The sequence below is a fragment of the Hypanus sabinus genome, chromosome 12 (assembly GCF_030144855.1).
Source record: "Hypanus sabinus isolate sHypSab1 chromosome 12, sHypSab1.hap1, whole genome shotgun sequence".
In the NCBI taxonomy this organism is placed as follows: domain Eukaryota; kingdom Metazoa; phylum Chordata; class Chondrichthyes; order Myliobatiformes; family Dasyatidae; genus Hypanus; species Hypanus sabinus.
In genome coordinates, this window is record NC_082717.1 from 24,218,978 (window position 1) to 24,233,556 (window position 14,579).

At 46.1% G+C, this 14,579-nt stretch overlaps 1 protein-coding gene across 1 annotated transcript; it reads left to right on the forward strand.

Moving 5' to 3' along the window:
• Positions 1-395: 395 nt before the first annotated feature.
• Positions 396-4,724, forward strand: LOC132403319 (uncharacterized). The gene is given in 4 exon segments (XM_059986770.1): positions 396-1,095; positions 1,135-1,248; positions 2,011-2,283; positions 2,389-4,724. Coding segments are annotated over 4 exon segments (3,075 nt in total). The 5' UTR covers positions 396-489; the 3' UTR covers positions 4,471-4,724.
• The last annotated feature ends 9,855 nt before the right edge of the window (positions 4,725-14,579 follow it).

The window sequence follows — 14,579 nt, forward strand, 5'->3', positions numbered from 1 at the left end:
TCCATCCTCGACCCTCCGACCACTCTTCGCTCCTCTCTGACCTCCACGACCCGCGCAGCTGGGACCACCCTCGGTGATCGACCAGCAGTGCCGTCTTCTTCTCGACTCCCGAAAAGACCGCGCAATCCCAGCTCCCAGACCTGTGGCTGTCCCACTCAACAGTAAGTACCCCATTTCGAGTACTGTTGGGGAGGACGACCTACCTAGGAGAAGAAACAGCAACCATGTCTGTGGCATTGACTCTGCCCCTGTGTGGTGAACTATGTGCCTGTCGGGACACGCCCCTGCTGACTGCTCCTGTGGCTCCTCCCACAGGCCCCTGTATAAAGGAGACCTGCGGCCTGAAGATCGGCCTCAGTCTCCAGGACCTTGTATGATAGACACTCACTCCTGGTTCCTTCTTCCAGTCAATAAAAGCCGATATCTCGCCTACGTCTCAGTGTGAGTTATTGATGGTGCATCAATTTTATTGACTGGAAGTTTTAAAACATGGAACCCGTTTTGCGTCCGGACCGGTTGGATTTGGACCCTCAAGACCCTGACGCAGCTCTCGCTTTTGAACACTGGCTTGCATGCTTCCAATCGTACTTGGCGGAGCTTTGTGCGACTGAACCCGCCGTTATGCACAGAATCCTACTCTCGAGGGTCTCCTCCAAAGTTTACTCCTTTATCCGGGACCTGCCGACCTACGAAGGGGCACTGGACGCCCTCAAACGACAGTACCTGCGGCCGGTGAACACCGTCTACGCAAGACATCGCTTAGCTACCCGGCAACAGCGGCCTGGCGAATCGTGCGCTGAGTTTCTCTGAGCACTACAGACACTCGTCCGAGCTTGTGACTGCAAGACGCTCACGGCAGAACAGCATGCGGAGCTGCTGGTGCGAGACGCCTTTGTGACGGGACTGAGGTCAGTGTACATGCGCCAGCGGCTGCTGGAGAACTCGGATCTTACCTTAAGCTCGGCGATAGAGAAGGCCAACGCTCTAGAAGCTGCGCGGCATAACGCCGACGCTGTCCAGTCGCGCGATTCCCCGCCGGTTTCGTGGACGCCTCAGACCCCGCCACCGCCGGCTCCCGGGAGCGAATTCGCCAACGCCGCCGCCAGTCGCGATTCCACGAGCTCCCCGACCCAGACCACGGCTGTGGCCCGTAAGAAACTCGTGCTTTGTTATTTCTGTGGCCAAAAGAAACATCCTCGACAACGCTGTCCAGCGCGAGAAGCGACCTGCTCCAGCTGCGGAAAGCGGGGCCACTTCGCCAAGGTCTGTAAGTCTCAACCTCGAGCGGAGTGCAGCGCTGCGGGTGAAACGTGGGGGCCGCCATCTTGCATGCCGGGATGTGGGCGGCCATCTTTGTCGACGTCAGCACGCCCCGCCCCCGATCCTCGGATGCTGACCGGGTACCCCGGATGTGAGCGGCCATCTTTGTCGGCATCAGCACGCCCCGCCCCCGATCCTCGGATGCTGACCGGGTACCCCGATGGCGATCCAACTCTGGCCACTGTGACTCTCGACCAAAGCGCCCCACACCAGCTTGCAAGATCCATGATGGACATCCAGGTGGAGGGGCATTGGACTGGATGCCTGTTTGACACGGGCAGCACTGGGAGTTTTATTCACCCGGACACAGTGCAACGCTGCGGACTTGCAACGCGGCCGGTCAGTCGGAGGTTCCATTTGGCCTCTGGGTCGCAGTCCGCAGACATCCGGGCGGGTTGTGTAGCGACTTTGGTGGTGCAAGGCACAGAATATCGGGACTTTGAACTGCTGGTCATGCCTAATCTGTGTGCACCTGTGCTATTGGGGCTGGACTTCCAGAGCCATCTCGAAAGTGTGACTATGGTATACGACGGGCCCCTCCCACCACTCACTGTCAAGAATCCTCAGTTTTGTGGGACTTCTTCACATACCCCGCTACTGACCACACACACACACGGACACACACATCCCATCCAGAACCAGGCCAACAGCTACGCTACCGACACTTGCAGCCTCTCCACTCTCAAGATCCCTCCCCCACCGCTGTTCGCCAACCTGACCCCCGACTGTAAACCTGTGGCAACCAAAAGCAGGAGGTACAGCGCGGGGGACCGGGCCTTCATTCAGTCGGAGGTGCAGCGGCTGCTCAGGGAGGGGATCATTGAGCCGAGCACAAGCCCTTGGAGGGCCCAGGTGGTTGTTGTTCGGACTGGGCAGAAAAATAGGATGGTGGTGGACTATAGTCAAACCATCAATAGGTTTACGCAGCTTGACGCATACCCCCTACCCCGCATCGCGGATATGGTCAACCAGATTGCTCAGTATAAGGTGTACTCGACAATAGATCTGAAATCCGCTTATCACCAGCTCCCCATCTGCCCAGAGGACCGCCCCTACACCGCCTTCGAGGCGGGCGGCCGGCTCTATCACTTCCTGCGCGTCCCTTTCGGTGTCACGAATGGTGTCTCTGTCTTCCAGAGGGAAATGGACCGGATGGTGGACCAGTACCAACTGCAGGCCACATTTCCCTATCTGGATAACATCACCATCTGTGGTCATGACAGGCCAGATCACGACGCCAACCTCCAACGGTTTCTCCAAGTGGCCGCAGCTCTGAACCTTACTTATAACAGGGACAAGTGTGTTTTTGGTACCACCCGCCTTGCTATACTTGGGTATGTCGTGGAAAACGGGGTTATTGGGCCTGATCCCGAACGTATGCGCCCCCTGTTAGAGCTCCCTCTTCCCACCACTCTCAAGGCCCTCAGACGGTGCCTGGGGTTTTTTTCCTATTACGCCCAATGGGTCCCCCATTACGCAGACAAGGCTCGCCCCCTGGTCAAGTCTACCTCGTTTCCCCTCTCTGCTGAGGCCTGCGCGGCCTTCAACTGCATTAAAGCGGACATTGCCAAAGCTACGATGCATGCAGTGGACGAGACCGCTCCCTTCCAAGTGGAGTGTGATGCCTCCGATTTCACTCTGGCTGCTACCCTTAATCAGGAAGGCAGACCAGTAGCATTCTTTTCTCGCACCCTCCAAGGCTCTGAAATTCGGCACTCCGCGGTGGAGAAAGAAGCCCAGGCCATAGTGGAGGCTGTTAGGCACTGGAGGCACTATCTTGCTGGCAAAAGATTCACTGTGCTGACCGACCAGCGCTCGGTTGCGTTCCTGTTCAGCAACCAACAGCGGGGCAAGATCAAAAATGATAAGATTTTGCGGTGGAGGATAGAACTCTCCACCTACACCTATGATATCCTGTACCGGCCTGGCAGACTCAATGAGCCCCCTGATGCCCTATCCCGGGGAACATGTGCTAGCACACAGCTCGACCAGCTGTACGCCCTTCATGCACAACTTTGCCATCCGGGGGTCACCCGATTTTACCATTTTGTGAAAGCTCGGAACCTGCCGTACTCCCTGGAGGACATCAGGACGATGACCAGGGACTGCCAAATTTGTGCCGAGTGCAAACCGCACTTCTACTGTCCTGACACGGCACAACTTGTCAAGGCCACCCGCCCTTTTGAACGCCTGAGTGTTGACTTTAAGGGCCCCCTTCCCTCCACTGACCGCAATGTCTATTTTCTCAGTGTTATTGACGAGTTCTCACGGTTCCCCTTTGCCATCCCCTGCCCCGACACCACTGCCACGTCCGTCATAAAAGCCCTGCGCCAGCTCTTCACTCTGTTCGGGTATCCCTGCTATATCCACAGTGATAGAGGGTCCTCCTTTATGAGTGAGGAGCTGCGCCAGTACTTGCTAGCTAGGGGCATTGCTACCAGTCGGACCACGAGTTATAATCCCCGGGGTAATGGCCAGGTGGAGCGGGAGAATGCCACAGTGTGGAAGGCCACACTTTTAGCCCTTAAGTCCAAAGGGTTGCCGGTCTCTCGATGGCAGGAGGTCCTCCCTGAGGCACTGCACTCTATCCGCTCTCTGTTATGTACGTCCACCAATGCCACCCCTCACGAACGCCTATTCTCTTTTCCCAGGAAGTCTGTCACTGGGACCACCCTACCAGTTTGGCTGACGTCCCCGGGGCCAGTGCTGCTCCGGAAACATGTGAGGAGCAATAAATACTCCCCGCTGGTGGAGAGGGTTCACCTTCTCCATGCGAACCCCCAGTATGCTTACGTGGTCTTACCTGATGGGCGGGAGGACACGGTCTCCATCCGCGACCTGGCACCCGCAGGTGCAGCAGACCACTACCCTGAAGGCTCTCCGGTAACTGTGAACCCTGCACCAGAGGTGACACCGTACTCACCAGGCCCTACACAGACTCCTCACGACACTTGTATACCGGGCGTTTCGTACGCATTTATACCAGGCGCCTCGCACATGCATGAGGGATCACCGGCGCCTAGTGGGCAAGAACACGCGCAACCCCCGTCCCCTGTGCAATCGCCAATGTTGCCGGCACCTATGCGGTCACAGCTGGTGCTACGTAGATCGCAGCGACAGATTCGACCGCCTGATCGGCTTGACTTGTAAGAACCTTCGCTACATGAGGACTTTTTCAAACGAAGGGGGGGTGAATGTGGTGAACTATGTGCCTGTCGGGACACGCCCCTGCTGACTGCTCCTGTGGCTCCTCCCACAGGCCCCTGTATAAAGGAGACCTGCGGCCTGAAGATCGGCCTCAGTCTCCAGGACCTTGTATGATAGACACTCACTCCTGGTTCCTTCTTCCAGTCAATAAAAGCCGATATCTCGCCTACGTCTCAGTGTGAGTTATTGATGGTGCATCACCCTGTAGCTCAGAAGGGCAGGAAACTGAAGAGGATGGCAGTAGTATTAGGGAACTCTATAGTTTGGGGGACAGATAGACAATGCTGTGGATGCAAAAGGAAACACTGATGGTAGTTTGCCTCCTAGGTGCCAGGGTCCGTGATGTTTCTGAATTTGTCCACAATATCCTGAAAAGGGAGGGTGAGCAGCCAGAAGTCATGGCATATATTGGTACCAACAACATGGGTAGAAAAGGGAGGAGTTCCTGAAGGCAGAATACAGGAAGTTGAGAAGCAGGTCCATAAAGGAAATAATCTCAGAATTGCTGCCTGTGCCAAGTGACAGTGAGGATAGGATTAGAGTGAGGTGCCAGATAAATGTGTGATTGAAGAATTGGAGCAGGTAGCAGGGAGTCAGATTTCTGGATCATTGGGACCTCTTCTGGGGCAGGAGTGACCTGTACAAAAGTGATGGGTTGCAATTGAATCTGAGGGAGATCCAATATCCTTGCAGGCAGATTTTCTGGGAGTGGTTTAAACTATTATGTCAGGGAGATGGGAACCAGTAATATAGAGCTGTGGATAAGCCAGCAGGTTTACAAGTAGATGATGTAATATCTAATAAGAATCCAGGAAGGGCAAGCCAATGATTGGGTACAAATGCAGACACTGCAAAGAGTTAAATTGTACCACAGAGGCAAAATTCAAAAGGGTGAGAATGCAGGACTGAAGGTGTTGTATTTAAATACATTTAGCTTTTGGAATAAGGTGGACAAGCTTGTGGTGCAATTAGTGACGGTTGGTATGATGTTGGGGGAATCACTGAGTCATGGCTGAAAGAAGATCATAGTTTGGAGTTTAACATCAAAGGATGTACTTAGAGGCAGGAAAGCATAGGCAGTATTGTGGCTCTGTTGATAAAAAAATGGAATTACATCTTTAGGAAGAGGTGACAGGGTCAGAGAATGTTGAATCTTTCTGGGCAGAGTTAAGAAACTGCAAGGGTAAAAAAACCATTATGGGAATCATATTTTTAGCGCAGCTTGTGCTCGAGCCTTCTCCGGGATAGGCTACCCAGATTTCATTAGCCAGATTAACACAAAGGAACCCTTAGGTGACAGCGATCATAATATGATTGAATTCATATTGCAAATTGTGAGGAAGAAGCATAAGTCACATGTATCAGTATCGCAATGGAATAAAGGGAAGTACAGAGGCATAAAAGAGGAGCTCACCAAGGTAAAACGTACAGACAAGCTGGATGAACTCAGCAGGTCAGGCAGTATCCGTTCAAAGGAGCAGTCAGCAGATGCTGCCCGACCTGCTGAGTTCATCCAGCTTGTTTGTACGTCTTGATTCCACCACAGCGTCTGCAGTGTACTTTGTGTTTACAGCTCACCAAGGTAGATCGAAAGAGGGTGCTGACAGGGATGATGGCAGAACGAGGTGGCTAAAGTTTCTAGGAATAGTTCACAAGCCGCAACATAGATAAGTCTCACAGAAGAAGTTGTTCTCAAAAGACAGGGTGAGGCAACAGTAGCTGACTGCAGTTAAGGACTGCACAAAAGCCAAGGAAAGGGCATATAAGGTAGCAGAAGCAACTGGGAAGTTGGATGATTGGGAAGCTTTTAAAATCCAACAAAAGGCAACTAGGAAGGGAAAGGATGAAGTATGAAGGCAAACTAGCTGATAATATAAAGCAGGATACTAAGAGTTTTTTTCAGTTATATAAAGAGTAAAATGGAGGTGAGAATTGATATTGGAACACTAGAAAATAATGGTGGTATGTTAGTAATGGTGGACAAAGAAATGGAAGGTGAATTTAATAAGTACTTTGTTTCAGTCTTTACTGTGGAAGACACTGGCAGTGTGCCAGAGGTCCAAGAGTGTCAAGGAGCAGGAGTGAGTGCCATTGCTATTGAAGGGAAAAAAGATAAAACCTATGTTGTTACAGGAAACATACTGGCATGGACAGAGGAATGGCTGACAGGCAGGAGGCAGCGAGTGGGAATAAAGGGGGGGCCTTTTCTGGTTGGCTGCTGGTGACTAGTGATGTTCTGCAGGGGTCAGTACTGGGACCGCTACTTTTCACATCTGTTGTCAATGATTTAGATAGTAGAACAGATGGCTTTGTGACAAAGTTTGCAGATGATACAAAAATAGGTTGAGGGGTACCTAGTACTGAGGAAGTGATGCGATTGCAGCAGGTTTAGACAAATTGGAAGAATGGGCAAAAAAGTGGCAGATGGAATGACAGTGTTGGGAAACGTACGAAAATACATTTTGGTAAAAGGAACAATAGTGCAGACTATTATTTAAATGGAGAGGAAAATCAAACATCAGAGGCACAAAGGGACTTAGGAGTCCTCATACAAGACTCCCAGAAGCTTAATTCACAGGTTGAGTCTGTGGTAAAGAAGGCAAATACAATGTTTTCATTTATTTCGAGAAGAATAGAGTATAAAAACAAGGAGGTAATGCTGAGGTTTTATAAGACACTGGTCAGGCTGCATATGGAGTATTGTCTACAGTTTTGGGCCCATTATCTCAGAAAAGATGTATAGTCATTGGAGGGAGTCCAGTGGAGGTTCACGAGGATGATTCTAGGAATGAAAGGGTTAATGTATAAGGATTGTTTGGCAGCTTTGGGCTTGTATTCACTGGAATTTAGAAGATTGTATGGAGATCTCATTGGAAACTACCAAATGTTGAAAGGACTAGATAAGGAATATGTGGAGAGGATGTTTCCTCTGGTGGGGGTATCCAGAACTAGAGGGAACAGGCTGAGAATTGAAAGAAGTAAGGAGAAACTTTTTTAGCCAAAGAGTGGAATGCTTTGCCACAGACTGCAGTGGAGGCCAAGTCTGTGGGTATATCCAAAGTGAAAGTTGATAGATTCCTGATTGGTCAGGGCATCAAAGGGATATGGTGAGAGGGCAGGTGAATGGGGTTGAATGGAATCCGAAATCAGCCACGATGAAATGACGGAGGGACTTGATGGGCTGAATGGCCCAATTTGCTCCTATGTCTTATGCTCTTAAATCTTTAAGGAGTGAAAGAGTACACTTGGAATCCAGGGGGAGCTGGGTTATTGGATACAAAATGATTGGCTCAATGGTTGAAAACAGAGATCATAGTAGAAGGTTGTTTCTCAGACTGGAAGCCCAGGACTATTCGTTTGCCTCAGGAGACGGTGTTGCTTGTTTTTCCATGGATGCTGATCAACATTCTAAATACCTTTCGCAATTTGTTTTCTTTTTGCTTCAGACTGCAGCATAAACTATCTCCTGTGCCTTCATGTTAACGAGCTGATTATATTTTTTGCGTCCATTCCCTTTTTCTGAGTCAAACATTTTTTTCTTTATTGCAAACGTGAAAGTTCCTTCTTTTGAGAGAATGAATACTTTGACATTAGTTCCATGGTTTCATCCTTAAGTTATGTATGCAGATATCACAAAATTGCTGCCAGTTTCTCTCTGCGATTATTGCCGACTCTGAGACTTTGTTGGGTCATAACCACAAAAATCAGCATCACAATCTGTTTCATTCACAGTTTAACACTTGTCTCCAGAGCTCCAGACATTGTCACTGATTCACAACCTGCAGTTTGGAAACCATTCCAAAGTTTTCATAGGTACTCCAGTTTTTAACACAAAGTAAAATTACTCTCTCCATTTTTAGCAACCATCAATTACCAGCAATGATGCAACCCCGTGCACTGCTCCGAAAGGGACTGATGGGACCAAATGAACATAGCAATGAGAAGTATGACTAGGTCATCTGACCACTCAGCACCTGTGCCTCCATTCATTGAGATCATGACCAATTTCCTACATTGTTCCCATATCCATTTTTTACCCTTAATATTCTAAATCTGTCTATCCCTGCATTGAGTATACGTGGTATTTACAATCTTGGTTCACGAAATCCTAAGGTTTATCATCCTCTGGGAGAAGAAACTTCTGAGTTCAAGCCCAAATAGTTGACTCTCATTTTGAGATCCTGCTCCTCCACCCTGGTAGCAGACATTCCCAGAATCAGAATCAGGTTTATTGTCACAGAGATACATCGTGATATTCTTTGTTTGTGGCAGCAGTAAAGTGCAAGACATAAAAAAAACAGAAGTTGCAAAAAACAAACAAATAAATAGTGAAAAAGAGGAATAGCAATGTAATGATGGTGGAGAGAAAGAAGCTGTTCCTAATACATTGATTGTGGGTCTTCAGTCTCCTCTACCTTCTCCCGGATTTTAGTAATGAGTAGAGGGAATGCCCTGGATAGTGAGGCTCATTAATGATGTATGTCTTCTTAAGGCAATTCTTTTTGAAGATGTCTTGATGGTGGGCATGCCTATGCCCTTGATGGAACTAGCTAAAACCCTCTGCGTCTTCTTTCAGTCCTATGTATTGGAGCTTCCTCACCAGGCAGTGAGGCAACTGGTTAGAATGCTCTCCAAGATACCAAGAGGTATGCCAGAGCCTTTGGTGACATACCAAATCATCTCAAGCTCCTAATGAAGTATGGCCACTGACAAACCTTCTTCATAACTGCATCAATGTGTTGGATCTAGGACGGATCCTCTGAGATGTTGATGCCCAGGAACTTGAAGCTGCTGAACTTTCTTCTGCTGATTCTTAATGAGGTCCCCTTGTTCTCCTGACTTCCCCTTCTTGTATCGACTATGTGAAGCTTTGCAGGAAATTTACACAAAGAGATCACGTCTCAGTCTGCTTATTTTCTCCCCATTTGACAAACCTGCCATGTCATGGATAAATCTGGTGAATCTTCACTGCACTGCACTCCATTACATGCAAATATATCTATTTTCTACACACTATTCAGCAGCAATCTCACCATTGCCCTATACAATTCCAGCTGGATGCATTTACACTTGTACTCAAATTTTCTTGCAATAAAGGCTAAAGTGCCATTTGCCTTCCTAATCGCTGGTTATACCTGCACTAAAGCTTTCAGAGTCACTCGTATGCCCAAGTGTCTTGTAAATACCTATATGTTTTCAGTCACTCAACATCCTAAAAATTATTCCTCATTTTTTTTCTTACTTTTTCTACTTAAGTGGATTATGCCACATTTTTCAAAGTTATATTTTGCCTTCAATGGTCTTGCCCATTCACTTTGCCTTTTCAGTACTTTGTAAATCCTCTCACAGCCCACCGTGCCTCCTGGCTTTGTATCATCAGCAAAAATTACGCTCTGTTCAGCCCTTCTAACTCATTGTGATAGATTGTGAATGCAACTCAGTATTCACAGCCTCTCCAGTTAAAAAGGTGCATTTATACCTGCTCACTGATTTCTATCCAATAGCTGGTTGTTAATCCAGCGCAGCATGTCATCTCCAGTCCTACGAGCTCCTGTGAACCACCTTACTCAGAGCCATCTGATTATCATAAAATCACTGCTTCCTCTTATCTGTTTTGCTACTGATTACCTCAGAACTTTTAATATGTTTGATAAATGATTAAGTGAAATTTAATAACTTCTCTTTCGTTATCCAATCCTACTAGTATTTTCTGATTGCAATATTATCACTTCTTTAATAGTGGACTCAATCATTTTCTTATTGCTCATGTTAGGCCTAATACATTTTTAAAGTGATTATAGAATATGATTTTAACAGGGTTTATGAAATATAATATGCTTACTGTGAGATGTGAATCTGAGTCATGGCAGTGGTTCAGTTAAAGTAGTGGTAATCCAGGGATTTGAGTTCAAACGTCACCTAGCAGCATTAAATTTAAAGAAAGGTATCAGTCATAGTAATAATCACAATATCGCCAGATTACTGTGTAAATCCACTAGACACTGGAAAACTACAGCACAGTACAGGCCCTTCGGCCATCGGTTGTGCCGACCCATATATTCCTTTAAAAAAAATACTAAACCCACACTACCCCGTAACCCTCTATTTTGCTTTCATCCTTTCTGAGAGGCTCTTAAATGCTCCTAATGTTTTAGCCGCCACCACAATCCCTGGCCATCCATCCATCTTAATTAATGCAATTCCTCCCCCAACCCTGTCTGTCTGTCACACACACACTCTGCCCCTTTTAAAGAAGAATATTGCAGGTGTCTGGTCCAGTAGACCATCCCTGTTACACCATGCCAGTGCATGACCTGCTCTGTTTGATGCAGAGATGGATTAATGCCTTCCAGGGCATCCATCCTTGCATCGTTGCTTTAACCCAACATGAAACCACCTGATATCCATCATGATGCAGTGGTAAGATCGCCAACCTCATTCTACCACACCTTTTTGTTGCTGATGCCACGAGAAAACTTCCTCTCAGAATTGCCCAGGTAATCATGAGTAGCTGCTGCTGACCCCCAGTGTCAGTGAGGAAATCAGTGGGAAACTAATGTCTCTACCTTGAAATGAACAGATGCTCAAATACTTGACCATTTTAACATCACTTCTGTTTTTGACCCTCGTACATCTGAGATTTTAACTGTTCAATTCACCAGGGTACAATTGGTCCATAGTTACAGCTGCTCTTCATTCCCTAATTATCTTACTGATAAAAGTGAGATGAAAGTTTATGAAGCAGTAAAAGCCTCATTATAAAAACACTAAGGATAAATCTATGCTGAATACCACTAACCTATTACTGTCACGATGGTATGATTTTTCAGCATTTTATCACAGTAGAATCTATCAGTATGAATATCAGGCAGAAGGGTTTGTTATAAACAATGCTGCCAAAATATAGACGTTAAAACATTTTAAACATTTTTTGTGAATAAAGTGTGGAATAGGCCCTTCAGCCTTGTGAGTCACACCACCCAGTAACCCCCATATTAATGATAATCACAGCACAGCAACCCCCACATTAACAATAGTCTAATCATGGGACTGCAACCCCCACATTAACAATAGTCTAATCATGGGACTGCAACCCCCACATTAACAATAGTCTAATCACGGGACAGCAACCCCCACATTAACAATAGTAATCACGGGACAGCAACCCCCACATTAACAATAGTCTAATCACGGGACAACAACCCCCATATCAATGATAGTCTAATCACGGAACAGCAACTTCAACATTAACGATAGTCTAATCACGGAACAGCAACTTCAACATTAACGATAGTCTAATCACGGGACAACAACCCCCACATTAACAATAGTCTAATCACAGGACAGCAACCCCCATATTAACGATAGTCTAATCACTGGACAACAACCCCCACATTAACGATAGTCTAATCACAGGACAGCAACCCCCATATTAACGATAGTCTAATCACAGGACAACAACCCCCACATTAATGATAGTCTAATCACGGGACAGCAACCCCCCCATATTAACGATAGTCTAAACACGGGACAGCAACCCCCCCCCCCCCATATTAACAATAGTCTAATCATGGGACAGTAACCCCCATATTAACCATAGAACATTACAGCACAGTACAGGCCCTTCAGCCCTCCATGGTGTGCCGACCCATATAATCCTTAAAAATAAGTACTAAACCCGCACTACCCCATAACCCTCCATTTTTCTTTCATCCATATGCCTGTCCAAGAGGCTCTTAAATACCCCTAATGTTTAGCCTCCACCATCCCTGGCAAATCATTCCAGGCACCCACAACCCTCTGTGTAAAAAAACTTACCCCTGATGTCTCCCCTAAACTTCCCTCCCTTAATTTTGTACATATGCCCTCTGGTGTTTGCATGCTATTAATGCATAATATGAACGCTAATCTAGTCACAGGACTGCAACCCCAATATTAACGATAGTCTGATCACAGGACCAATTACCCGACGGATCGGTATGTCTTTTGACTGTGTGGAAACAAGAGTTCTTGGAGGAAACCCACACGGTTATGGAGAGAACGTATAAACTCCTTACAGGCCACCGAGGAAAATGAACACTTGTCACCTACACAGTAAAGTGTTGCGCTAACCATTTTGCTACTGTGCTGCCCCAGTATCTGCTGCTCAACAGCAGAGTTGCTTTAATATTCTTTTACATGAACCTCAGTCAGAATCAGATTTATCAGCACTTGACATATGCCATGAAATTTGTAGTCTTACAGCCGTAGTACAGTGCAAGACATAAAATATACTTAAATAATAACAAATACATGCAGTACTGCAAAAGTCTGAGGCACATTTATATAGCTCGGTTGCCTAAGACTTTTGCACAGTTCTGTAGAGTGAGTTTGTAAGTTAGGATGTTGAGATTGGTCAGGGTAAAGTGCCGCAGAAGGGGTGTGGGACAGGCAGCAAAGATGGAGTGCTGGGACGGGTCGAGACACCAGGCAAGATCATGTGATTCCAAACAACTGGTTTATTGATCATTACAGAATGTCTCTCAGGTGCTTCATTCTCCCACCTCTCTGCCTTCCCCTTTTCCAACCATGATTCCCCTCTCCCTGCCCCCTTTCCACTCTCCGTCCACAATAGAGACCCATATCTGACATATAACATATGTCATATATGACATATGTCATGAAATTAGTTTTTTTTTGTGGTAGCAATACAGAGCAATACATAAAATTACTATGGTACTGTGTAAATGTCTTTGGCACTGTAGCTATATATATGTGCCTAAGAATTTTGCACAAAACTGAAATAGAGAATATAAAAAGTAATAACTAGTACAAAAAGAGAGCAAAAATAGTGAGGTAGTGTTAACGGGCTCATTGTCTGTTCACTAATCTGATAGTGGAAGGGAAGAAGGAGTTTCTGAAATGTTGAGTGCTTCTGCATCTGCTCTCTAATGGTAGCAATGAGAAGAGGGCATGTCCTGTGTGTGTGGGGGGGAGGTGTTTCCTCAGTGATGGATGCTACATTTTTGAGGCATTGCCTTTTGAAGATGTCCTTGATACTGGGTACCCATGATGAAACTGGCTGTATTTACAGCCCTCTGCAGCAGTGGCCTCTCTATTGTAGACAGTGATGCAACTAGTCTGAAAATTCTCCATGGTACATCTGAAGGTATTTCCTAGAGTTGTTGTTGATATACTAATTCTCCTTGAACTCCTAGTGAAGTATAGCTGCTGACATGTCCTCATTATAATTGATTCAATATGTTGGGCCCAGGATAGATCCTGTGAGATGTTGACAATCAGGAACTTGAAACTGCTCACCAATTGGGAAGGTCCCTCACCTTCCCCTCCTGAAGTTTACAATCAACTACTTGGTCATGAGGCTTCTCCTCAATTTCTTTAGATTTGTATCTCCATTCTAGTCATTCACAAATCTGACAGTTTCCTCTAACCTTTCCTATTATTGTATAATAAATAGCTGATTAGACTTAAACCAAGCATAGCACAGTGGATTCAGATTTCCAGTAAGTGGATCCTGCAGTATTCAGTGCCTACAATATTGACAGCAGGAGGAGAAATATACCTTTGTCCCAAATACACAAGTCCATAATATACTAACTAACTAGATTCCTAGTGCAAAAGTCAAGATTGCAATGAGCTACAGGAATATGAAAACAAAAGTAAATTCAAATACATGTAAAACTTTTTGCAATATTAACATGAAGTCAACTCTGCATGAGATTATAATAATTAAACAGGTTATTGTAATATTTTAAGAACTGTCTTATTACTCAAAGAAAATATTATAAACACAGTTTACATCAGGTTGACTTCAGCATTATGCAAAAATTTGTGGCTATGGACATTCACTCCATTTGAGGAACAAATCACTGTTTATGATGAATGATTAATAAATTCATCCAATTAAATCAGCCAAAATTCAGTCCTAATCTGTTATGACAAGATTTGGTGGGGGAGCAGTAATCATGCCTGTACAGATATTGAACACTTGAGAATTTCAGATTCAATTTTAGATTCAATTTCATATTCCAAAAAGCAATTTGATTACACTG